At 42.1% G+C, this 27,073-nt stretch overlaps 2 protein-coding genes across 2 annotated transcripts; one reads left to right on the top strand and one right to left on the bottom strand.

Moving 5' to 3' along the window:
• The first annotated feature begins 12,085 nt into the window (after positions 1 to 12,085).
• Positions 12,086 to 13,225, top strand: LOC121547041 (gastrin/cholecystokinin type B receptor-like). The gene has a single exon (XM_041858134.2). The coding sequence runs from the start codon at positions 12,086 to 12,088 to the stop codon at positions 13,223 to 13,225; it is 1,140 nt and encodes a 379-aa protein (XP_041714068.2).
• Positions 13,226 to 18,884: 5,659 nt separating this feature from the next.
• LOC121547560 (COP9 signalosome complex subunit 1) lies at positions 18,885 to 26,817 on the bottom strand. Its single transcript, XM_041858895.1, has 14 exons — positions 26,587 to 26,817; positions 25,339 to 25,431; positions 24,528 to 24,709; positions 24,180 to 24,347; positions 23,749 to 23,884; positions 23,422 to 23,499; positions 23,253 to 23,313; positions 22,898 to 22,983; positions 22,572 to 22,666; positions 22,347 to 22,452; positions 22,034 to 22,114; positions 20,629 to 20,766; positions 20,225 to 20,359; positions 18,885 to 19,597 (listed from the first exon to the last, which is right to left on the bottom strand). Exons 1-14 carry the CDS (start codon positions 26,617 to 26,619, stop codon positions 19,523 to 19,525), a joined length of 1,467 nt encoding a protein of 488 aa, XP_041714829.1. The 5' UTR covers positions 26,620 to 26,817; the 3' UTR covers positions 18,885 to 19,522.
• Between the last annotated feature and the right edge of the window lie 256 nt (positions 26,818 to 27,073).

Here is a 27,073-nt window from a genome sequence, read left to right as displayed (position 1 = left end):
GTGCGTGCGGGCATACACGATGCGCGTGTGTGTAGAGATGTATGTCTATGTAGCTGAAGTGAGTCGTGATAAGGTAGCCTTGCCTGCGACTTCAAAATCAGTGACACCCTCAGAATTTCCTCTTGGTCTATTGGTTAGGACATTGGTTTCTCCCATTGGAGGCTGGGGTGCAGATCACAACCATGACATCTACTTAGGGCCTACAGTATAGATGCGTGTTTGCCCGTCTGTGTGTCTCCTCAATCTCTCTCTCGCTCGTTCTTTCCATCTCGCTCGGCAGGGAGCTATATCATTTTGGTTTCATCATGATTATTCTCTCAGTAGTGTGGATGAATGTGAATAACGCCCCACAAATGACAATTTGATCAGACCAGCTTTTTGAATCGTACATTTTATCTTTGGACGAGAATTGAGTCATTATCGTCCACCCTGGTAAATAAAGGAGAAAGGTGAGAGCACTACCGGTAGGATAAAGGAATTTGAGATGGTGGTTTGATGGTTTGAAGAACCCCCTTCGGCCCCTCTGACAGCAGCGGTAGCCACTGCGCTAATGTACAAGTCATCAGATATTGTTGGGTAATCATGATTACCAGATCTGTTGGGTGTGCTGTACACACCCAGCCATTACCATTGAGTTCAGCAAAGATCAATCTGAAAATGGAATCAGATCTCAATATGTTGACATTTCCTTTCCTCCTTTCTATTGTTATTTCCCTGACACGGGAGATCGTGTGTGATAATCTTGATAGGATTACTGAGTCAGTACCTGTGGCCTTGCTCCTGGCACTAACACTCCTCCCCCCACACACACACTACTTCTTCTTCTTCTTCTTCTTCTTCTTCTTCTTCTTCTTCTTCTTCTTCTTTTTTAATATTATTATTATTCATCCCTCTCTCACACACACTCTCTCTTTCTGTCATTGCTCTATCTCTCTCTTGTCACTATCTCTCTCTCTCTCTCTCTCTCTCTCTCTCTCTCTCTCTCTCTCTCTCTCTTGCTCTCTCTCTCTCTCTTGCTCTCTCTCTCACTTTCTCTCTCTCTCTCAATTTCAATTCAATTCATATGTTTACCTTACATTGCCAAAGCAAGTGAAATAGATAATAAACAAAAGTAAAATAAACTATAAAAAAGGAACAGTAAACATTACACTCACAAGTTTCAAAGGAATAGACACATTTCAAATGTCATATTATGGCTATGTACAGTGTTATACTAATGTGCAAATAGTTAAAGTACAAAAGGGAAAATAAATATACATAAATATGGGTTGTATTTACAATGGTGTTTGTTCTTCACTGGTTGCCCTTTTCTTGTGGCAACAGATCACAAATCTTGCTGCTGTGATGGCACACTGTGGTATTTCACCCAATAGATATGGGAGTTTATCAAAATTGGATTTGTTTTGGAATTCTTTGTGGGTCTGTGTAATTTGAGGAAAATATGTGTCTCTAATATGGTCATAGATTTGGCAGGAGGTTAGGAAGTGCAGCTCAGTTTCCACCTCATTTTGTGGGCAGTGTGCACATAGCCTGTTTTCTCTTGAGAGCCAGGTCTGCCTACTACGGCCTCTCTCAATAGCAAGGCCATGCTCACTGAGTCTGTACATATAAAGCTGCCCTTCATTTTGGGTCAGTCACAGTGGTCAGGTATTCTGCCACTGTGTACAATCTGTTTAGGGCCAAATAGCATTCCAGTTTGCTCTGTTTTTTGGTAAATTCTTTCCAATATGTCAAGTAAATATATTTTTGTTTTCTCATGATTTGGTTGGGTCTAATTGTGTTGCTGTTGGTGTCCTGGGGCTCTGTGGGGTCTGTATGTGTTTGTGAACAGAACCCCAGGCCAGCTTGCTTAGGGGACTCTTCTCTAGGTTCTCTCTCTCTCTCTCTCCCTCTCTCTCTCTCTCTCTCTCTCTCTCTCGCTCTCTCTCTCTCTCTCTCTCTCTCTCTCTCTCTCTCACTCACTCACTCACTCTCACTCTCTCTCTCTCACTCACCTTCCCTCTCTCTATTGGGATTTCCCACCTTTTCAGGTGCATCTGTTTCTCCAACCACTATCCCTCCCCTCTCCTCCCTCTCCCATCCTGCACAGCAAATTCTCCAGTATTAAATCAACACTGAGAGTGTTAAATGAACACTGAAGGTTTGGACCTGTATAGACACTGGAAAGTGTTAAATTAACACACTGCTTGGTGTAAAGCCTTATTTCCCAGAGTGCCTTGCCTTTCGAATTGTAGAGTTACCATCCATGACTGTATTTGTTAGTGACAGAGGCATGGTTGTTGCATTCATCTATTTTCTGTCCTGTGGACTTCATCAAGTGAAATTCTGAGCAAATACACTACCGGTCAAAAGTTTTAGAACACCTATCATTCAAGGGTTTTTCTTTATTTTTACTGTTTTCTACATTGTAGACATCAAAACTATGAAATAACACATATGGAATCATGTAGTAACCAAAAAAGTGTTAAACAAATCAAAATATATTTTATATTTGAGATTCTTCAAATAGCCACCCTTTGCCTTGATGACAGCTTTGCACACTCTTGGTATTCTCTCAACCAGCTTCACCTGGAATGCTTTTCAAACAGTCTTGAAGGAGTTCCCACATATGCTGAGCACTTGTTGGCTGCTTTTCCTTCACTCTGCCGTCCGACTCATCCATAACCATCTCAATTTGGTTGAGGTTGGGGGATTGTGGAGGCCAGGTCATCTGATGCAGCACTCCATCACTCTCCTTCTTGGTAAAATAGCCCTTACACAGCCTGGAGGTGTGTTGGGTCATTGTCCTGTTGAAAAACAAATTATAGTCCCACTAAGCCCAAACCAGATGGGATCGCGTATCGCTGCAGAATGCTTTGATAGCCATGCTGGTTAACTGTGCCTTGAATTCTAAATAAATCACAGACAGTGTCACCAGCAAAGCACCCCCACAACATAACACCTCCTCCTCCATGCTTTACGGTGGGAAATACACATGCAGAGATCATCCGTTCACCCACACCGCGTCTCACAAAGACACGGCGGTTGGAACCAAAAATATCCAATTTGGACTCATCAGACCAATGGACAGATTTCCACCGGTCTAATGTCCATTGCTCATATTTCTTGGCCCAAGCAAGTCTCCTCTTCTTATTGGTGTCCTTTAGTGGTGGTTTCTTTGCAGCAATTCGACCACTAAGGGCTGATTGACACAGTCTCCTTTGAACAGTTGATGTTGAGATGTGTCTGTTACTTGAACTCTGTGAAGCGTTTTATTTGGGCTGCAATTTCTGAGGCTGGTAACTCTAATGAACTTATCCTCTGCAGCAGAGGTAACTCTGGGTCTTCCTTTCCTGTGGCGGTCCTCATGAGAGCCAGTTTCATCATAGCACTTGATGGTTTTTGCGACTGCACTTGAAGAAACTTTCAAAGTTTCAGGATTGACTGACCTTCATGTCTTCAAGTAATGATGGACTGTTGTTTCTCTTTGCTTATTTGAGCTGTTCTTGCCATAATATGGACTTGGTCTTTTACCAAATAGGGCTATCTTCTGAATACCCCCCCTACTTTGTCACAGCCCAACTGATTGGCATTAAGAAGGAAATAAATTCCACAAATTAACTTTTAACAAGGCACACCTGTTATTTGAAATGCATTCTAGGTGACTACCTCATGCAGCTGGTTGAGAGAATGCCAAGAGTGTGCAAAGCTGTCATCAAGGCAAAGGGTGGCTATTTGAAGAATCTCAAGTATAAAATATATTTTGATTTGTTTAACACTTTTTTTGGTTACTACATGATTCCATATGTGTTATTTCATAGTTTTGACGTCTTCGCTATTATTCTACAATGTAGAACATTTTACATCACATTTAAGTCATTTAGCAGACGCTCTTATCCAGAGCGACTTACAGGAGCAATTAGGGTTAAGTGCCTTGCTCAAGGGCACAACGACAGATTTTTCACCTAGTCGGCTCGGGGATTAGAACCAGCGACGTTTCGGTTACTGGCACAACCCTCTTAACCACTAAGCTACCTGCCGCCCCCCCAGGAAATAGAAAATAAAAAATAGTAAAAATAAAGAAAAACCCTTGAATGAGTAGGTGTTCTAAAACTTTTGACGGTAGTGTATGTTATCATTAAAATGCTATTATTTAACACAATACAATACGTATTTTATAAGGCCTTATTTTGAGAGCCTACACTCTAAACAGAACAATGAACTCTGTAAGTGTTGAATTAACACTCATTGGTGTAAAATAACCCCAGTGTTTGTATTAATAACCAGAGTTTAACCGAAACCACGCCAATCATAATCATATTTCCCAGCATACTCTATTGAAAGTTGATTGACATTTTTTTGGTCTCAATATCTATATTTTTGCATGTACATTGATTGATTAATTAATGTTATACTTCTCAAATATAAATTACATACATTTTCTAAACTAGTCCAATATGTTACTTGGATTTATTGCACCCGTTACTGAAATGGTTGTTCCAGTTAGATGCTTTAGGTAGTCGTATGTTGCGGTCTTCCCAACCCTGGCAGTCATTCTGAATGCAGGTTGCGGGTGATAAATAAATTCAGAAGGTTGGATATCCCCACTCAGACTGGACTTCAATAGGAATTACACATCACTTTGCAAGCCAGCATAATGTGACAGGTTGTGTGAATAACCCAACATGTTGGGTTGTTTTGATTACCCCAACATGGGTTAACTTAACCATCAATTGGGTTTTTATTCACTTTCATTCTGGATTGACCAAGCAGCTGTGTATTTTTTTATGTAATCCATAGGTTATTTTCAGGAGGTGTGGCTAATTAGGGGTGTGGCTTTTAGATAATTATTTTTGGCCATCCGTGAGAGTAAATGTCATTCCTGTTGATCATGTTAAGTTTGTACACTGCAATTAAACATTTTCCTTGAATATTATTTCACATTACATATTCTAATACAAAAATATTAACATTATTATTTACATATTGGAACAAAGTGGTTACTATCCCTTTGGGGATATCACATTCATACACTTCTGTAACCTTCATTAAAGCTACAAAAGTGTCAGTGTTCAACCGTAACGTGATAACAATTCAACAGCACAGATTAACTGGAATGACATTTACTCTCACAGCTGGCCAAAAATAACTTCCTGAAAGCCACGCTCCTACTAAGCCAAGCATCCAGTCTTCTGATCTGACCCGCTGGGTCATATCTCAATAACCTATTATCAACAAACCAACCGTTTATTTACTTATTTTTCTACAACTCAACAAAGTGACCCAATGCCTGCAACCCAGCAGTTGGGTCATCCAAACAACTCAGTATTTTTCAGATTGAAAGCCCTCAAAATAAGGCCGTATGAAATACATATTGTATTGTGTTAAACAATCACATTTTAATGATAACATATTCACTTAGGATCGCACTTGGTGAAGTCCATAGGATTGAAAATTGATATATGCAACTAACAAATTCAGTCATGGATGCTAACGCTACAATTAATTCGTAAGGCAAAGCATTCTGGGAAATATGCAAATAAATGTTTACACTATGCAGTGTGTTAATTCAACACTGTTCAGTGTCTATACAGGGCCACACTTTCAGTTTTAATTTAACACTGGGGAATTTGCTGTGTGTCTTTCATCCTCTCCATCTTCTTCCAGAATCCTCTGTCCCTTCATCACCTTCTCTCGTTCCTTCCATTTGTCCTTGCTGTCACAGGCACGGCTTAAGGGCTCTCTGGTAATATCTTCCTCCATGCCAAGACACAGGTTGTTCGCTATAGCCACAAAGTCTGAAGTGGAATTTGACAAGAGACACATCTCCGAGGGCTAGAGAGAAATTACTTTTCCCCTTTAAGTGAAAATGATGCACCACTCAACTCCATAGAGCCTCGTCCTTTGTTCTAAAAAACGACCTCTCTCTCACTCTCATCCTCCTTCCTTCCCCTCTTCCTCCCTTCCCTCCCTCTCTTCCCCGAGGACAGGTTTCCATCTGTGAGTGGTAAATTAACCCTCCAAGTGGCTGTTTAGAGCCAGTGGAAAATGAATTAAGGTCGGTCTGCATCCATGAGCGTGATTCTAACTCATCCGCTTCTGTCAGAGTGGACGTCTCTCTAAACCAGGAGCTCTGGTTCAGGGCTCTGGGCCAACAGACTGGCGTCATGGGAGGAGTGGGATCGGACGGTGTTTGAGGGGGCTTGCTTGCATGCGTGCCTGTGAGAGAGAGAAAGAAAAAAGAATGGAGAGTGAAGGAAACTTTAGTTTGTGTCAGTGTGTCTGTGTATCTTCGGGAAGTAGAGGTACAAGTAAAGATTTATTAAGTAGGAAATGAAGATACCACACTTCCTGGAATATGTCTGATTCTCAGTAAACCCTAGTCTGTCCCTGGTTTACCTTCTGACAGTTCATAATGTGTGCTAAAGCTGCCTCTGTATACACACACGCCTAGACGCCTGTTTCTCTTCAAATCTTTTAAGTTCTGTGAAATTGAGCTGGTAAATCCTGCAGGCGACACAGCAAACTCAGAAGCATGTATTAAAGTTCTTGTGGGTGCTGATTTTTTTGTACCACTGAGAGAAACTCAAGGGAAACCTGTATTTTCTCTATTAGTTGTGGAAGATTACCTATAATTATTTCTGCTGGCCTGATCATGATGCAGGGTTCCCATTTCATATGATGAGCCTTGCATTATAACACAAGGACTACACCTTTTGTAAGAAATGTGCAATATAAATGTCATGAATTGCAGAGATTTGTCGTCAGATGTTTCAAGGGAGGAGCTGGGCAGATTGCACACACACACACACCTCATTCATGCACAAACACACACACACACCTGCTCATTCATCCCATAACAAATTGAATCCATTCATTTCATTGTTATTCATATGTTTATTCATATATTTAATGAACTCGCTAATTCCTTTGTGTGTATGTAGGCGAGGAGGCCCTTGGAAAGCACTATTAAACTTTAGTCATTCTCCTACTGACTCTCTTCACTTCTTTGATGTGGAGGAGACCTTCTGTTCTTCCGTCTGTCTGTCCGTCCATGTACCCACTCCAGGGGCGGACTAGCCATCTGACATTTCGGGCAAATGAAATACCAGGGCCGATTTCTGGTGCCAGTCCGCCCCTGACCCACTCCTTACAGGAGATGAGACCCAGGAGGGGCTGTGCATTAACACAGTGATCGCTGTAGGAGAGTCATCATGTTCAGTTGCGATGAGTTTCCGTCTCCTGGGGTTTTGAGGATGTAGCCCAAGCCATCGCCAGACAGCCATTTCACTAATTTCAGTATTTAGTTGTTATTGTCAAAATGTCCTCTGCCATTGTTAGAAATTACTAAGATATACTAAAGCATATCTGTCCCTCAGTTTCCTTTAATTAAAAACATACAATGACGACAATGCTCTCTCTCTCTCTCTCTCTCTCTCTCTCTCTCTCTCTGCCAAGAGTGTGCAAAGCTGTCATCAAGGCAAAGGGTGGCTACTTTGAAAAATCTCAAATCTCAAATAAATGTTGATTTGTTTAACACTTTTTTGGTTACTACATAATTCCATATGTGTTATTTCATAGTTTTGATGTCTTCACTATTGTTCTACAATGTAGAAAATAGTAAAAAATAAAGAAAAACCCTTGAATGAGTAGGTGTGTCCAAACTTTTGACTGGTACTGTATATCCTGCCTCTGGACACTTATGTCCTCCCATTTCCCCGTCCATTTTGGTCAAGTTTCATGCATGTATCATAAATGTCTCAGTATGAGTTTGATGTGTGTTTAAGTGTGTGTGTGTGTGTGTGTGTGTGTGTAAGTGTGTAAGTGTGCATGTATATAGGGCATTCGGGGTTCAGGCTGTGTATCCTTCCACTTCATGTCCTGTCATTACCCTATCCCTTTTGGTCAAGTTTCAAACATGTTTCTGAGTTATTCTCTGAACGTGTGAGTGTGTGAGTGTGTGTTTGTGTGTTCTATAAACTTTGTGCGGCATTCAGGGTTAGGGTGATATCTTTCTTCTAGTCTACACTCCCATGCCCTGCTGTAATTTTACCCACATTTTATCCCAATGATCTAACTCTCTATTTCACAACAGATGATACCACAGTCCGATATTGGAGTTATAATGAACTTTTTAAACATTGTCTCCATACTTTTTACTTTCATCTCCATTTCCATATCTAATGTGATGCTCCCATCCAGGAGAGGTGATAGCCTAGCCTCCACTGTCCACTCTGTCCAGAGCGCTCATAACACATCAGTCTACACAGCCGAGAGACGGGTCAAAGATTCTGTGAATCCATTCCAATCCACTGAATGACTAGATGGCCGGGATAGTGGCCCATATTAACTTCCGCCACTCACTTTGTCTGCAGACAAAGGGGTTGGTGTAGAGAGCGGTAATGACTCCCTGTGTAATTGTGTGTCTCACCGCAACCATGTCTAAACAAACAATGCTCTGAAGAGGAAGATTATACAGTTTATGTCTGGTCGGCACCTTACACTGTGCACACACACTCTAAAATGCTCAAACCCACACACACGCACCAGCCGCTCATGCACACACACACAGTGGGATCAGCCTTGATAAGCTCCAATCAGACACCTCTCATTTAAACAAGCAGCACAGATGGAAATGAACCTAGCTATAACCAGATGAACCCAGATAACTATTTTCAGTATTTTCAGTCATTTGAGGACTCATCTATATCATTAACTGGGTGGTTCGAGCCCTGAGTGCTGATTGACTGAAAGCTGTGGTATATCAGACCGTATGCACAGGTTTGCCCCCAAAAATATTTGTACTGTTTTAATTACCTTGGTACCCAGTTCACAATAGCAATAAGGCACCTCAGGGGTTTGTGGTATATGGCAATATACCAAGGCTAAGGCCTGTATCCATAAGAACAGCCCTTAGCCATGGTATATTAGCCATATACCACACCCCCTCTGGTCTTATTGCTTAAATATAGTACCGTAAGTCACTTAACTCCAAAAGTCAAAGCCTTTGGGGGGGACGTTCCTAAGCTAACATATGGAATTGTTTTAAAATGGTCATACTATGGATCATTTAGGTATTTGATTTGGAATTTTAATACCCCTGTAAGTATCAAAAATATATATTTAAAAAATATTTGATTTAATATTTAATTGGGCCTTTACTACTATAGCCCATAGAAATACATTGTATAACATATTCATAGATGGCAAAACAGACAGTCAAAAAATAAATCATAAGGAATAAGGCTTTGAAGTGTCTGTCCTACATCTAGAAGATATACGAAAGCTCAGAAAATATTTTAGTTTTCTGGACACAAAACTACCTCCATACTTTCATTCATTTTTTAAAACCAGTACTTGTATTTTTTATTATTATTTTTTGCTTTTTTGTGTTTGGAATGTAATGGTTGCTAAGAGAGATCATGCTATCATAATTCAAATAATTAAACATTTGTAGGACAATTTTGAATCTGTAGAATGACTACATGATCCAAAACTGATAAGCCTGTAGTCTATATGTTGAAGGCTAACTATATAGACGGGTGGGTTGTTTAGCAACAAAACCGATGTGTGCGCAACATTGGCCCAAAATTGTCAACGCCAGAGGATTATTACAACATAAACTATAGTTAGTCTCCAAATGTTTATTGAAAACATAAATGCATTTACACAATAAGCACTTGTCTCTCAAATACAACCTTACAGTTGTTGGTTAGCTAGCTAGTGAATGTTAGCCATATTAGCATAAGTTAAAAAATCTTAAAACAAAGCATGGTATCAAGAACAAGATACAACTATCTGAAACATCCCACATGGCAGCTTCTTGTCATTGTTACTAGATATCTGACCATTCAGAATCATAACACATAGCCTTCTGCCCCATCGATACGTGCGCATATAAATACATGGCTCTGTGCACATCATTTTCATGACGTTGTCAGGCAACCCGTCTATGGGACAAGGCCCAGGTAAAATGGAGACTCAATATAACCTCAATATAACCTGTGGTAACCAGTTGCATTTGCATATAATACAATTATTTTTCTATGCTTACCGTCATGAAAGATTAAATTGCATTGAATTGCATTAATCAAACCCTTTAGGACATTTAAATGTCAAGAAGAAAGGACACTAGAGGAAGATTGGCGTTATTTAACAAGTTTTAATGTCAAGTGCACAAGTACAGTGAAATGCCTTTCTTGCAAACTCTAAACCCAATAATGCAGTAATCAATATCAATGTAGTACTAAAAATAACATAAGGTAGAACAAAAACACGAGAAATTAAAACAAGAAATAAGAAAAACACGAGAAAGTAAGAAGCTATGTACAGGGTCAGTTCCAATAACATATTTATAATGTCCAGGGATACTGGAGAGATAGAGGTAGATTATGTATAGAAAAAGGTGACTAGGCATCAGGATGTATGATAAACAGAGTAGCAGCAGCGTAAAGTAAGATTGTATGTGAGTGTGTGTGTGTGCGTGCGTGTGTGTAGAGTCAGTGTGTGTACATGTTATGTGTGTATTGGAGTGTCAGTGTGCATGAGTGTTTAGAGTCCTGTGAGTGTGCACAATTAAATCTGTTGGGGTGGTATGCAAATTGGAGTGGGTCTAGGGTGACTGGGAAGATGGAGTTGATGTGTGCCATAACCAGCTTTTCAAAGCACTTCATGATTACAGATGTGAGTGCTATAGGGGGGTAGTCATTGTGGTATGAAGCCTTAGCGTTATTGGGAACAGGAATGATGGTAGTCATCTTAAAACACGTGGAGATTACAGACTAGGACAAGGAGAGGTTGAAAATTACTGTGAGTATACCTGCCAGTTGATTTGTGCATGCTCTGAGAATGTGACCTGGCACTCAGAGCATGGCACTGATTGACAGACGAGGGTTTGGGCATGAGAAGGGCACATTGTAGCACAGTCTCCCACTAACATTATCTCTAGACACTTAATTAAGTAGGCCTACATATTTCAGTGGTTGCCATGGTACGCACTACAGAACGATTGCATTCTTATATGGCTTCTTGTATATGGTTAAATAAATAAACTGTCTATAACTTATTAATCAAAATCGTATGGCTCAACACCCATGTAGATTTGAGCTGTGAAAATATTTGGCTACAGGACAATGATGATAGGCTATGCACAACCATAGCCCCAGGAAGTAGTTTTTGCCCAGGCTGGTGCTGCAGATGGCTACATTGGTATGCTAATACAGGACTATTAAAGGCCCAGTGCACTACTTCGTGAAAAAAAATGTTTAAACAATATATTTGTATTTTTACAGGTCAGAGAGAGAGCGAGAGAGAGAGGAGAGAGAGAGAGAGAGAGAGAGAGAGAGAGAGAGAGAGAGAGAGAGAGAGAGATATGCAACCCCATCCCTTCATTTGGAGTGAGGGTGATATTAATTTCTGGCTGCGTTCCATTCCAAAAACGTTCCACCTCCCATCTGTCCTCTTCCATTCACTTTCCCTTCACTGATCAGATTCAGTAGCTTAAGTAAGGTCAAAAGAGTTAGCTGTCATCTATCCATTCCTGTCAGATGTAGGAGAGGGAACGAGGACAGAGAGGAGGCCAGGTCTGAGTGCGAGCGCGCGAGAGCGCAGGTCCTGCTTCCTCTAGTCACACTGAGAAATATTGCATTGTCCATGGTCGGAGTGAACATACCGCGCGCGCTCCAGCCGAGTTATATCGAATAGGACCGCACTTCAGTGGCGAAATGTATATACTGTTTTTCAGTTAAACGCACTGAGTATTGGATTATTATGATCTCTTTCGGCAAGGCGACAACTAACTCTAGATGTATGGGTGAAATCCTCATCTCACCACTGAAACAGGGGCGGCGCGCAGCGCATGTCTTTGGGTCTCACCTGTGTGCGAGTCTGAATTGGATACTACACACAGCGCAAACGATGTGAGAACAAGCGGGAGATGAATCTAACGAATTTTTACTCTAATTTTGGACATTTATTTTCAACGAATCTTTCACGTTTGGGACCTCAACATGAGCACAATAACTGCAGTTTACAGGAGGATACCAACCCCTTACCGGACTTGTTCTTATTTTCGGGACACGAACCGAGCACCATCGTGTTGGTGGTTATGTACTCCCTGTCCTTCCTCACGGGATGCGGAGGGAACATTATGGCTCTCCTGGTCCTCACCCGAAAGAGGACCGGTCTGGCGGGGGTGTCGGCGACCCGCAGACTGCTGGTCAACTTGGCGGTGTGTGACATGATGGTGGTGTGTGTGTGCATGCCAGTTAACCTGGGACACCAGGTCTACAACGCCTGGGTGTTCGGGGAGTTTCTGTGCCGCACTGTGCCGTTCGTTCAGGCGGTATCGGTGTCTGCGAGCGTCCTGAGCCTGGCTGTGATCAGTTTGAACCGCTACTACAGCGTGCACAATCCTCTCCACGCCCGGTTCTTTTTTACCGGGCGTCGGATACTGTTTATGATCTGTGTGGTGTGGAGCGTGTCGTCGGGGCTGTGCATACCGCTCCTCTTCATGAACACCACCCAGACTCTGTCGCTGCTGGACGTCACCGTTACTGTGTGCGTGGAGAGCTGGAACGAAGTCAAACTGAAACAGAGATATAGCTTCCTGCTCTTCTGCTCTCTCTACGGCTTCCCCGTGTTGTTTAACCTGGTTATAAGCGTGCTGACCGGCTGGAAGCTGTGGGGCACCGATGACAAACGGACGCAAGATTCAAATACATTTGGCGTTAAGCTATCACTGTCCCGTCTCAAAGTGCGTAAAAGGATCGCCAAGATGGTGCTGTCGCTAGTTGTGCTTTTCACCCTGTCCTGGCTACCTCTGTATGTAGTGGACATATGGTTAGACTTGAACATGACTGCATCTTTAGAGAAAGAGGATGATGTGAACCATGTCAACCACGAGTGGATTCTACAGGGGAGACCCTTTGCGCTATGGCTGGGTCTGACCAACTCCGCTCTCAACCCGCTCTGTTATTGTTTCGTGGGGAACTTGCACAGGTCTGCGAAACGGTTCAGGAAAAGCTACCGACAGAAACTGTCGTCAGTGTTCAGTCTGTCGCCACAGCAGTCCACCATGGCTATGGGCAGCACCTCAGTGCCCAAAGTCGTGCCCTATAGCAGAGCGCAATCGGAGAAGCGCAGCGCGGAGATGCGCGCATCGAGCAAGTACGCCAATCTAAGCGACAAACTAACCAAGAGCAAGAGCCTGTCCTCTGTGACAGTGTGTGAGACTGTTTTCGACTGATTGACAGAGACAAATCAAATGTAGGCCTACCTGGTTACAGGGTGAAGGTCAGTTATTTATCCAATGGACTGGAAAGCGTTCATCCTACAGTTCAAAATGAGATATTCTGTGAAATTCTGTCCCTTTTTCAACGCAACCTCCAAAGCAAATGGAGATATTTGCCATAACTGCAAGGAACAGATTAGAGTGTTGCCCTTTTCATTATGAAGTGTGGTGTTGTCTGTATTATGGAGTGTGTTGCCGCTTTAAAAACGGCCCATGATTCCAGGATTGTTGAAGAATCAAACGGTCCATGTAAATGATGAGCATGAGGTCTTATACCTAATGATCTTTTGGGACTTGGCTTCACTGAATCCAATTTCAAACAGGCTATTTGATGTTGTTTTCATGTGTACAAAATAATGTGCATCTCATTAAATTGTGGATAATAGGCTAGTTGTCTTTATATCATGATTCAAAATAAATAATGTGTACAATGTATAGCCCACTCCCTGTTTAAATACTCTAATATATCTAATTTACCCTCAAGTCCTATGAAGTAGAACTCATCCATCAACATTCAATTCGAAGTCAACGAAATGAGCTGTATCCAAAACTTAAATCTTGTCAATTATAAAACCATTAAGCATGGGTTCAATTATAAGGCTACATTGTATGACTATAATTCTGTAGTTATTCGTCCAAGTCCATTCAAATTGCTTCCATAATTGTTTAATTAGACAATTGTAAGACCATCATATTTTATATGCCTAGTTATTATTCCATGTCGATTTAAATTGCCTCCATAATGGGCGGTAGATGGTCTGGATGGATATCTCCATTCATCATTTCTCTGGCAAGGCTGTGACGCATGTCTTTTGGCAGACGGATCGCTCCCTGTTGACTGGCACCATTATGAGTTGAGTTGGCTCCTTCGCAGGGTGGGATGGGGCCCCGCTGGTGGCCGGGACACGGAGCCTGATTTCCAGATTTTAAATGGTACTGCTGAGACTGCTCGAGCCCTGATCTGTGGTCACCTACCGCTGCCCACCACCAATCATGCTGACGCATAAATAGAGGAGCCCTGGCACAAAAATCAATCTCCTGCCATCTGCAGTTACTGAGGCCTGATTTCTCTCCACACAGCATGGAAGATCCCTGGATATATTGTAAAAGTTTTACTTAAGCCATTTGGGTTCTTTGAAGGTAGACGGATACACACCGCCGCATTAAGGTGCCTCCAACCTCTTGTGAATTACTGTTTGTCTGTAATGGATTTGACAGAGACATCAGAGAGAGAAGGGAGCTCAGATTACATTAACAAAGCCTTCCTTCAAGGACTCTCACAACCCTTCAAGCTTCTCTGCCTCGGTGTTTCTGTAAGGCTTGGACCACTGCAAGATAGTTTAGCCAAGTGGGTCTTTCAGTGCATGTGAGATATACCAGCGTTTCTTAGAAAATTTGATTCATATTTTAAAAAATCGGAAAACTTTACCAATGTTGACAAAAGAAAATACGCTAGACAAGGTAGGATCTTTATGTGTCGGTAAAATGAATTATGCGAGAAATGTCGGTGGAAACGCTTTTATGCACAAATATTGATATTATTACCATAATATCGAAGTAAACTTGGAGTCATGCGATGACATGTTGTGTGGTCCTCCCACTACGACTCGGGAAACCATGCAGTTTATTAGGCTACAGATGCAATAATTTATGATGAACTTCACAGGGTGGTGAAAGTGCAAGGTGATGAGGTTGATGCTCCTTTCCAATAAATATCGAGGGTCTTATTCTGGGGACATGATAATCGATGCTTGGCTGCCATTTGACAAATAATAAAATAATCTCGCTCCTTTGTCCATAATAATAATCTTATCATGTAGGCCAGGGTTTCCCAAACTTGGTCCTCGGGACCACAAGGGGTGCACGTTTTGTTTTTTGCCCTAGCACTACACAGCTCATTCAAATAATCAACTAATCATCAAGTTTTGATCATTTGAATGTGCTGTGTAGTGTTAGGGCAAAACCCAAAACGTGCACCCCTTGGGGTCCCAAGTTCGGGAAACGCTGATGTAGGCTATAGAGTACCACAGTATGAGTCATAATACCCATAAAACCTAGCAGTCAAACAAGGAAATGGTTCCATTCATTTTTCCCATAGGAGATTTCAGAAACACTTCAAATAAGGGCTGTGTTTCGTGTAGGCTTATCCTGGCGTGCTGTTTTGATAACAGTGTAAATCTCTCTAGGATAAGGTTACTTTTATCAATATATTCACCTGTATTTACCCCCCAAAAATGAAATTCTAATTAGCTGCTAATGTGGCTATCAAAAGAACTACAAATGTCATGATGAACTGGACAAGACTGCCGAACCGAGGCAAAGGTAAGAATCTCTGGATTAACTTTCTAATGTTAGCTAAATTTATAAATGAATAAATTAGCAAAATATATTTCCTGCTGAAAGGTTAATTTATCTCCCAGTGTCTGTTAGAAAGCAGACTGAACTAGGTTTCCTCTAGGATTTTGCCTGTGCTTATAGTTGTATTCCGTTTCTTTTTACCCTATAAAACTCCCTAGTCCTTGCCGATGACAAGCATACCCATAACATGATGCAGCCACCACCATACTTGAGAATATGAAGAGTGGTGCTTAGTGATGTGTTGGATTTGAGTGGTTTCTCTGAGCGGTTTCCTTCCTCTCCGGCAACTGAGTTAGGAAGGACGCCTGTATCTGAGTAGTGACTGTGTGTATTGATACAAAGTGTAATTAATAACTTCACCATGCTCAAAGGGATATTCAATGGCAGTTTTTAAAATTTATTTTACCCATCTACCAGTTCTTTGCAAAGCATTGGAAAACCTCCCTGGTCTTTGGAGTTGAAATTCACTGCTCTACTGAGGGACCTTACAGATAATTGTACTGTTTGAAACCGGGTGGTGAAGCGGTCTAAGGCACTGCATCTCAGTGCTTGAGGCGTCACTACAGATACTCTGGTTCAATTCCAGATTGTATCACAACCGGCCGTGATTGGGAGTCTCTTAGGGCGGCGCACAATTGGCCTGGGTTTGGCTGGGGTAGGCCGTCATTGTAAATAAGAATTTGTTCTTAACTGACTTGCCTAGTTAAATAAATAAAATAATGTGTGGGGTACAGAGATGAGGTAGTCATTCAAAAATCTTGTTGCACAGAGTGAGTCCATGTGAAAATTCATACTCCTTAACTTATTTAGGCTTGCCATAACAAAGGGGTTGAATACTTATTGACTCAAGAAATTTCAACTTTTCATTTTTTATTAATTTGTAAAATATTCTAAAAACATAATACCACTTTGACATTATAGGGTGTGTAGGCCAGTGACACAATCTCAATTTAATCCTCCCGAGTGGCGCAGTGGTCTAAGGCACTGCATCGCAGTGCTAGCTGTGCCACTAGAGATCCTGGTTTGAATCCAGGCTCTGTCGTAGCCGGCTGCGACCGGGAGACCCATGGGGCGGCGCACAATTGGCCCAGTGTCGTCCAGGGTAGGGGAGGGAATGGCCGGCAGGGATGTAGCTCAGTTGGTAGAGCATGGCATTTGCAACGCCAGGGTTGTGGGTTCGATTCCAGTATAAAAAATTAAAATGTATGCACTCACTAACTGTAAGTCGCTCTGGATAAGAGCGTCTGCTAAATGACTAAAATGTAAATGTAATCCATTTTAAATTCAGGCTGTAACAAAACAAAATGTGGAAAAGGTAAAGGGGTGTGAATACTTTCTGAATGCAGTTTAAGTGATGACTAATCCCTAGAGGTACCGCTATTAAAATGTGTTCTGACCTTAATGGGACTTCCTGGATAAATAAAGGTTAAATAAAAAAATACAAATAAAGGATTCTGACAACCACATTAATCTTTAGACCTCTCCCTTGTGGAAGGAGTTGTCCTTAAATTAAACCATGATTATGATCCATTTCTGAAGATGGACATTAATATGGACCTGACCAAGCGAAAGGGTCTGTGGTTTGGAAAGAAAATGACATATCCCAAACAAATCAATACAATAAAGTCCTGGGAGGAAAGAAGCATAAAGTAGCATTTCTAAACATTTTATGGGTCAGTGGTCGTTCTTGACAGGTCAATACCTCAGTCCGCTAGATGTTTTATGACTCTGCAGTCATTTGTGGAAGAAACAGATATACGGGACAGTTGAGCTAACGTGCGCTAATGTGATTGCTAATGTGACTGTTGTAAGTAACAGCAAACTTTCCAGGACATAGACATGTCTTATATGGGCAGAAAGCTTACATTCTTGTCAATCTAACTGCACTGTCCAATTTACAGTAGCTATTACAGTGAAAAAATACCATGCTATTGTTTGAGGAGAGTGCACAACAAAAAAAACGTATCACGGCAACTGCTTTGATAGTCACCTCTGAAGGTAAATAATGTACTTACATTCAGTAATCTTGCTCTGATTTGTCATCCTAAGGGTCCCAGAGATCAAATGTAGCATAGTTTTCTTTGATAAAATCCATTTTTATATTCAAATGTAGGAACTAGGTTCTACAGTTTGAACCCCTGCTGTCTCTGGCTCCACACCCACACCGCCCCGCCATCTAGATGTGTGAAAGTTAGTGTATAAGCTAATGATCCATCATGACATTCCTGGGAGTGTGTAAACTTACAAAAATGATATGGTAATACAGGGGCGGTATGTTCTCTATAGTTATGTACTTGAAAATGTATCAATTGACCAATTCGGCACATTTGGGCAGACTTTATACAAAATAGTCCAGTATTGCAATGCTTCACTGGATCAATATTTTACCAGATCTAATGTGTTATATTCTCCTACATTAATTTCACATTTCCACAAACGTCAAAGTGTTTCCTTTCAAATGGTATCAAGAATATGCATATCCTTGCTTCAGGTCCTGAGCTACAGGCAGTTAGATTTGGGTATGTCATGTTAGGCGAAAATTGAAAAAAAGGGTCAGATCCTTAAGAGGTTAACAGACGGAAAGGTAGAGGGAGTGACTAGAAGACCGACAAATATAGAGGAAAGATGGGCGAAGAGGCACAAGAGACGGGAGGGTTTGAGAAAGACCAGAGAGTGAGTACAGACAGAAAAACCTCCCCCACACATACAACCGCTTTCACAGACGCTGCATTCAGTATTTTAAAGGTAACCGTGGTCATTTTCCAACAAGTCCAACTAATCGTTTCCCATCTATTTTGAATTCTGTATACCAGTGGGGCACAGCTCTCCCCTCGCTGTGTACCACGTGGGTCGCTTCAGCCAGGCTATACAAATAAACCTGTTGTTACAGATCAATAGCGATGAACGATGTTTACGAAATAATTGGATCTAATACACGAATACTAATTTTCTCAGTGAGTAAAGTTGTATCCCCAGTAGCTCTTCCCCCTCATCCATTCGAATAATTAAAACAAGTGCACGCTATCAGTTGTCAGAGATCAGTGATTTTGTATGTGAGGTTTTGATGTGGGAGAAGCAGGAATCAGATGACACCACAAAGAGAAAAATAAATTAAACTTGTTTCCTCATCCTCAGCTTACTGTACCGTCCCTCTTGACTTGATCTATTTCCAATTACTTTGTACAAGAATAAATAAATAAAATCGCATAACATTGAAATTCAATGCAATCTTCCTAAAAAATACGTTAAGGAGGGGTGTGTGAAATCGGTTTATTGCGCAATTGGTAAACAAAGGTATATTGTGAGAAGACAAAATGTCCTGACCACGCTTCTGATTATCATACACATTTATTTTAAAATCAGATCTTGTGGACATTGGTTCTGAAGTGTATGTTCTGTTTATTTCTCAGTGGATGCATTCAAAGTCAATCATCATGAGAAAGAAAGAATGAAAGAGAAAAGTACATCTTATACAAAGGAAAAAGAGGACAGTACTGTGAAGCGACTGAGTGCCACTCAACTCTACACACTCACAGCCTTTCCACTACAACATTAACACACTCAGGTTGCTCATCAAGTGTCTTCAGTTTACACAGACTACCACTGTTCACTTCCCACATGAACAGAGTCCTAGGCTGCATCCAAAACGGCACTACGGTTGACCAGAGCTCTATAGGCCCTGGTCAAACATGGTGCACTATATAGTGAATAGGGGTGCAATTTGAGACACAGTCTATTGAAGTTGACGTCTCTGTATTTTTCTTTCAGCAGGCAAGATGCAGCACTGAGTCAGAAGGAGGAGGGGGATCCTCAGATTGGAGGGGTGCTAGGTCCCCCTGGCGGAACCCCCCCCCGACATGGTAACTTCCTGTAAGAGAGGTCTCATGGAAATGTTCACATGTTGGTGCTCATTCGTGATTGGCTGTTGGCAGAGTTGAGTTCACCTTGGCTGCCCTCCCTGGGAGGAGACTGGAGAGAGAGGGAGGGAAAAAGGGGGAAATGGAGAGAGAAAAATAAGGTTGAGTGGTTGACATCCTCTATAAGCAAAGATGGAAGGAAACAGATCTTAATTATCATCCTGCATTCGTAAGAACATACAGTATATGTATCAAAAGGAAAATGTACAAAGCATACAGTATAAAAAGAGTTGAGTTTGCAACTAGTCTCTGGTACTGTAAGATCATGGCATAGACTGGGGAGAGAGGGACACACGACATATATTCCTCCTCTGAATCTAAGGTCTTATTTCAGATCCCATGATGTGTGGAAATGAGCAGTGGCTGAGAGGAACAGAGATGAGGAGGAGAGGGGGAGGACGGGCCTGGAGAGAGGACGGGTGGACCAGAGGTCAACGAGAGAGAGAATGAAAAGAAGACAAAGTGGATATGGGTAAAGGGAAAGAGAGACAGACAGAAATAAGAGAGATGATTAGATGGCGGCACTGATTGAAGGCTGATTGAGGCATGGATGTCAAAAGAAAGAAATAGCATTTCTGAGAGATGTCCATATCCTAGAGGGAAAAGGCAAAAAATCGAGATAGATGAGTAAAGAGAAAGCAGCCAGAAAACCCCTGGGAGACCCCGTGCGCAGTGGTACCTTGACATGTATCTGGTTGCGCAGCACGGCAGCTCGTAGGATCATGGCTTTGGCTCGCCTCTGGAACTCCTTGCCCATGTGGATAGACTTCTCAAACGTGTGGCTCCGCTGGTCCACGTCCCGCGCATACAGGATCTGAGATGAGAGATAGTATTTCATAGTCTGTTTGTACATAAATGTGCTTGGCATCTCAACGAGAGAAGGGAGGAGAGAGACAGGCTGAGGATAAGAGCGCTGTGGCAAACCATTTGGGTCACTGTCAAATCAACATTCGTGCTGCATTATAAGATTATAACGAGTGATCTGAGCTCATCTAGTGTGTGTGTGTGTGTGTGTGCGCGAGCGAGTGAGAGAGATGGGGTGGGGTTTATATGTGACTTGACTCTTGAGTGTGGGTGTGTTACCTTGCTGTGGGAGTCTATGCGTGCGTTGATAAGTCCCTCCAGTATGAGCTGGGTGAGTTCGTCCTCCAGAGCTAACACTGTGGTGTTGAAGGCCTGGGCCATCTTAGTCATGTCTGCAGACACGTACGGGCTGAAGTACTGCAACACATATACACGTTAACATCTTAGTCATACATCTGAATGAAAAGTAGAGATTGAGGTACTGCACACACATGCATGCCCTTCGCCCACACCACACAAAAAAAAACACAACAGTGTACATTACAGCAGACCTTGCTGAAAAACACACACACTAATACTGGCCTTGGGAGCCGGGGAGAGAAAACCTGCTCTGAATTACATTTTAGTCATTTAGCAGACGCTCTTATCCAGAGCGACTTACAGTTAGTGAGTGCATACATTTTCATACTGGTCCCCCGTGGGAATCGAACCCACAACCCTGGCGTTGCAAACGCCATGCTCTACCAACTGAGCTACACGGGACTGAATGTTCATGTTCATGATCCCCAAACCAAACTATTTTAATTATATATTTATTAATTTACAACCTAAATAACATTACACCAGCGTAACTCACACCCTCCAACAAGCATCCCACTGCACTAAAAGAGAAAAAGGACACCAAGAGGTCAAGCAGAAGAACAATGTCTAATATTAGGGCATAAGATTAAATAACATTAGCAGAACAACCATTTTAGGTGCCATACTTCACCTGCTAGTCCAGTTAACCCTGGTTGCGTCCCAAACAGGGCTACGGTCAGAAGTAGTGCACTATAGAGGGAATAGGGTTCCATCCCCTGTAGAGGTTTGACCCAGGGTCATTCAGACACATTTCCTCAGATTCCTCAGCTAAATGTAGTATTGATTGCTGCCTGAGCTAGAAGAGCGACAGTAGATTTCCATCCAATTAGCGACAGATTTTAATGTGAATATTCTAGAATACGCATACTTTGATATGGTGGTTATTATATCAATATTTGTGCAGAGGCGTTTCCACCCCCATTTCTCGCATAATTAATTTTACCGACACAAAAAGATCCCACCATGTCGAACGAACAAATTGTACCGAAACTGTTGCAATTTTTTTTGGAACGGTATGATGACTTTACTCGCATAAAAACTGTGGATGGTAACATGGTTAGTGAGAGAAAAGTTTTGTATCCGATTCTTTCCCCCAGACGCATCGATAGCCTATTAATTTTTTTACGTCAATGGGGGAGCCCTTAATTGACTAATTGACTATTCAAACCCATCCGTAGTTGTGAGTGTATAAGGAAAACAACAGAATACTTTGGATGTCCAGGGTGATGTTCAGTATTATATGGGAGTACTGGAGGAAAAGTGTTCCTGTCCCCCAGTCCCACCTGTCCTGTCAGTCCCACCGGTCCTTTCCTGTCCGTCTCACCTGTATAAGGGCTCTGTTCCTGATCAGTGTGTAGAGGGTCCGTACGTGGGGGGCCAGGTACATGTCTAACAGCAGGTTATCCTGAGAAATAAGAGAAGCAGTCTGCATTTAGGACAGGTTTCAAATATATTTTATCAACATAATGAAAATACATCATAGCTTTCAACGTAGGAAGTCATGTTACTTGGTTTTCTTACTTTGTTTAATTCCCGTTTTCAAGTTTTTTTGCTACCCATTTTGTGTTTTTCACATCAACGCAATCATTAGTATCGATTGATAATCATAGATAATTAATTAATTAGATCAATCTCACCTTGATCTCGTCCAGCATTTTGAGACAGGAAGCGTACTTTGACTCATAGAACTTAAAGATGATGTCACGGACCTGAGGTTCCAACTCTAAGAATAACTTAAACGAGCTGGGAGGACATAAAATACATGATTCAAAGATGGTGGATGGTAACACAGCTCGTTAGTTACATGAACACACACACCATTTATACAGCAGATACACAGGCATTTGCACACACACACACACCTGCTTGAGATTATATTCTTCTGTAGCTCCTGTCTGTCGAAGGTGGCGAGGGCACACATCCCTCCGTACACAGCTACATTACTGGGGGACAGGAGCTGGACACACACACACACACAATAGAGGAGGTTTGTACATCCAACAGAAAAACAAATTATGAGCATTTGTCAAGTAGCAATTGTCTTTACAATTGTCCAATTACCCTTGTCCTAGTTGTTGTTGCCTTCCCCATTGTTGATAAACAATAACAAATTATCACAGAACTACACAGGGAAGTCACAGACTTCACCTTTAAAGTACTACACAGACAGGCAGGCAGACACACTAACCTCAGCGAAGTCACAGTGGTCGAAGGAGGCCAGCAGGAAGCACTTGGCTGCTTGTTTGTACTTTCTGGAGGCCAGCTCAGCTAGCCCTGGGTGACAGAGACAGATATACAGATGTGGAGGAGAAACAAGGAGAAAGAACGAGAGGTCAAATGAACCTGAGTGTGGGAAGAGAACTTTGTAATCTAGTCAAAGCAGAGGGGGGTTTAAAACGAATCAATTTTAATTGAAACAAAACATTAGCATGAGTGTCTGCATCTGTTGTTAGTGAGTTTTATACCCTCTAGATAGCAACAGGTGAAAACACTTACAGTATGTACATCTCTTTGTAGAACAACAAAGATAGTGAGTGAATTACCTGCAGCACATTTTAATTTGGTGAGGACTGACTGACTCTGGCAATCTCTCTCCCCTCTTTGCTGAAACAAAAAGAAAGATATTCCCTCAGTAATGAAGAACCCGTCTGTGTTTTTTTAGAAGACAGTAGAGCACTTATGTTCTCGCTCTCAGAGGAACCCATGACTTACCTCTGCTATCTCTGGAGTGGATTCAGCTTTGCTCACATAACTAAGGACGTGGGACCAGTTCTGGAGGTAGACGCTAACCTAATAGATGAAAACACACTAAATTCATTAAGAAACTCTATAGGACACAAATGTCAAGACTGCCCTCTAGTGCTAGTCACTGGAGTTAATCAGATCACAGAGAAAGCAAGAGGCTGAGAGCGAGTGAGGCAGAGAGAGAGAACGAGAGAGGAATATAACCCTTCTGCCCTCCAGACTTTACATCAGGATTAAGTGCATTGACCAAAAAGCTAGGACCACTAACTATCATTATGATTAATGATGACATACCTTGATGACATTAAGACACATGTTTATGACATGCTTGGCGCTAGTGCAGTAGTCTCGGGCTCGGGAGTAGCACTTAAGGGCGTTGCTGAGGTCACCGCAGTCCAAGTAGTGGTCCCCAAGGTCATCATGACCCCTCCTGAGGTGAAATAAACATTAGTGAGAGGGTTCGGCCCAGTACCACAGAGGTCGAGAAAGGAAAATTCAGATCCCCCCCCTTTGGCCTGAACAAAGCACTACGCAGAATCACTGATCTACAAATGAACGTTCCATTCCAAATGACCTTACATTAAAAACTACTACTACTAGTCAACTACTCAGTGATTACTTCTAAGTGATCAAGATTTGCAAATAGATGCAGCACTCTCAGAGGTGAGGTTTACCCAATCGGTTTATTATCTACTTGATGCTAACAACTAGTTTCTCCCACCCACCTGATGCTCTCTTTGATGGAGTTGCCTTTGTAGTTCTTCAGGTCAGTGTCCAATTTCTCCAGTTTGAGCAGGGCCTTTTTCCTGGTCGACTCGGCCCATGCTGTGTCCAGAGGAGGGGGGTCCACTGCCCCGCCCTCCACCACAGCATCTGGAGCCCCCTGGACCTCTCTGAACACAAACACAGAACTCAAATCAATCAAACACTCAACGAAAAAGACAAAAAGCACTTTCCAAAACAACAATTAAAAATTACATACTACGTTCTAGTAGTAACCACTCCACTTTGCTGTACCTTCTCTGTGCTATGCTGGTCTGTACTAGGCTAAGCTAGGGCTGTGCTACACCTACCTGGTGGCCTCTGTGAGTTTGCGGTGGATTTCCTCATACACGTCTACGTTGAAGGTCCTGTGGACGAAAGACAGGGCCATTTTCAGGGCCTCTGCGCGGAGCTGGGGACAGTGCTCTGCTATGAACTGCAGCCTCTCAATACGCATCAGACCACTGTAGCTGGACGCATACTGCTCCAGGTCCTAGAGAGAGACAAAGACACACACACACTTCAGTGGGACAATAGCCTAAAATGTTGATTTTTCACTAAATAGTCTGCATTTGTATTTATTAGGGATCCCCATTAGCTGCTGCAAAGGCAGCAGCTACTCTTCCTGGGGTCCAAACACATTATGGCACTTACATTACACATAAAACGAATTACACCACTACATATCTACAATACAAAATGTATAATACCACCATACGTTATTTCAATGTATGTGTGTCTAGAGTGCTCGCGTTTGTGTGCGTATGTGTGTCTGTACCTGTGTGTGTGTGTGTCTCTTCACAGTCCCTGCTGTCCCATAAGGTGTATTTGTATCTGTTTTTTTAATCTGATTCTACTGCTTGCATCAGTTACCTGATGTGGAATAGTTCCATGTAGTCATGGCTCTATGTAGTACTGTGCACCTCCCATAGTCTGTTCTGCACTTGGGTGTTGTGAAGACACCTCTGGTGGCATGTCTTGTGGGGTATACCCCTTCTATAGATTCATTTGTTTTCAGTTTAACATTTAAATATCAGTAGTGGTATTTGAGTCCCGTCTACATGAAACAAGACCCGCCTTTCCAATGATAGTGGGGGAAAATCCTGGATAGATAGACCATACCAGCGTTGGGTTTTCCACCACATAGTTGACATCTGGTGCATTCTGCTGGTCCTCCTGTGGGTCAGCATCTATCTGCATGGGCTCAACAACCCCCTGAAGAAGAGAGAACATACAGGTAACTGCCAAAATAAAAGAAACACCAACATAAAGTGTCTTAATAGGGTGTTGGGCCACCACGAGCTGCCAGAACAGCTTCAATATGCATTGGCATAGATGCTACAAGTGTCTGGAACTCTATCGGAGGGATGCGACACCATCTTTCCACGAAAAATTCCAGCATTTGTTGTTTTGTTGATGGTCGTGGAAAACTGTCTCAGGCGCCGCTCCAGAACCTCCCAAAAGTGTTCAATTGAGTTGAGATCAGGTGACTGACACACACACACACACACACACACACACACACCCACCCTTTAAACCACCTTTGCTCCTTTGAGACCCCTCTTTCAAAGTCACTGAGAATCTCTTCTTCTAGCGATGGTAGCCAAAATAACGGCCAACTGGGCATTTTTATACATGACCCTTAACATGATGGGATGTTAATTGATAAATTAACTCAGGAACCACACCTGTGGATGCACCTGTTTTCAATATACTTTGTATCCCTCATTTTATCAAGTGTTATCTTTATTTTGGCAGTTCCCTGTACATACTGTAGATAAGTGTCATTTAACAGCGTGGCACAATCAATGGAGAATACTGACTGTCTACAACCAGGTTAACAAGGTAATGAATAGCCATACATACACTACACTCCCACAATGGACAGATCGCTCATGTCATACTGGATATTTACATTGGAGACACAATGTATATGTGTTGCTTAGCACAATTTAAAAAGGGATGGGTAAACTACTACTAGCTGGATAACAAGTCAGCCAACTAGTTAGCTAGCTACAATAACAGAAAACTAACTAGCTAACATGACTGTCAAAGTGCCTGAAGAAACCATAAATGACCAACAGCAAACCATTTCCTGGGGTGCAACAGCACCTTTCTAAAAAAAAATTGTCATTCTAACATCTAGCTAGTTGGTATAGAATAACAGTGAATGGAAATATAACGTTGTAGAGTTAGCTATATGAACTTGCTAAAGTTAGCCTAGCTAGTTAGCTTGCCAGGACTGCTAACGGCCCAAGCTACTCGATTTATGCAAGGAGGCTTTCGTGCTTATCGGAGTACCCACGCTCCCAGTTAAGCGCGAGGACACCGGTTTTGTGTAAACATGCATCAAAATCGATGAATAATGACCTGAAAGTTGAATACTTGCACGGGTAAAGGCATCTTTCCCCGTTTGACGTTCTGCAGCAGAGAGGAAGAAGCGAAGCGAGAGGAATAACTGGCACCAAAATCTGTCTTCTCCAGCAGGTGGCGTTCTTCCCGCTGATCCAAGGGAGGAGTTGTTGTATGGAGATCAATGAGTGTCGAATTTGGTTAACAAAAAATGAATGGCTTACTTTCTACGTGAGGCTTATTTGATCGAATAGAAGTTTCGTAATGTGTAGGTTGTTACGAGTGTACTGATATAAGTAGGACGCGTGACATCTTCGCAACTTTGAGAAAAAACACTTTATATCGGAGTTGTGCCTGTTATCACTCTCGTATCTGCCCTCTCATTGGCTAGAATGGTCCCACCTGATCTTGCCTCCTCCCGACTGCCTTCCATTTCTGAAGACATTTATTTTAATTGCTAGAGTAACTGGTCAACATGGTCGCGTGTGGCTCAGTTGGTAGAGCA

The sequence above is a fragment of the Coregonus clupeaformis genome, chromosome 31 (genome assembly GCF_020615455.1).
Source record: "Coregonus clupeaformis isolate EN_2021a chromosome 31, ASM2061545v1, whole genome shotgun sequence".
NCBI lineage: Eukaryota > Metazoa > Chordata > Actinopteri > Salmoniformes > Salmonidae > Coregonus > Coregonus clupeaformis.
This window is presented reverse-complemented; position numbering and strand designations above follow the sequence as displayed.

Excerpts from the sequence above, each read along its gene's own strand:
- LOC121547041 (XM_041858134.2), top strand. The coding sequence starts at position 12,086 with ATGTACTCCCTGTCCTTCCTCACGGGATGCGGAGGGAACATTATGGCT.
- LOC121547560 (XM_041858895.1), bottom strand. The coding sequence starts at position 26,619 with ATGCCTTTACCCGTGCAAGTATTCAACTTTCAG. Across the intron at positions 23,314-23,421 it reads CCACTCCAGAGATAGCAGAG|CAAAGAGGGGAGAGAGATTG; the intron begins GTAAGTCATGGG and ends TTTTTGTTTCAG. Across the intron at positions 22,115-22,346 it reads AAATGCTGGACGAGATCAAG|GATAACCTGCTGTTAGACAT; the intron begins GTGAGATTGATC and ends CTTATTTCTCAG.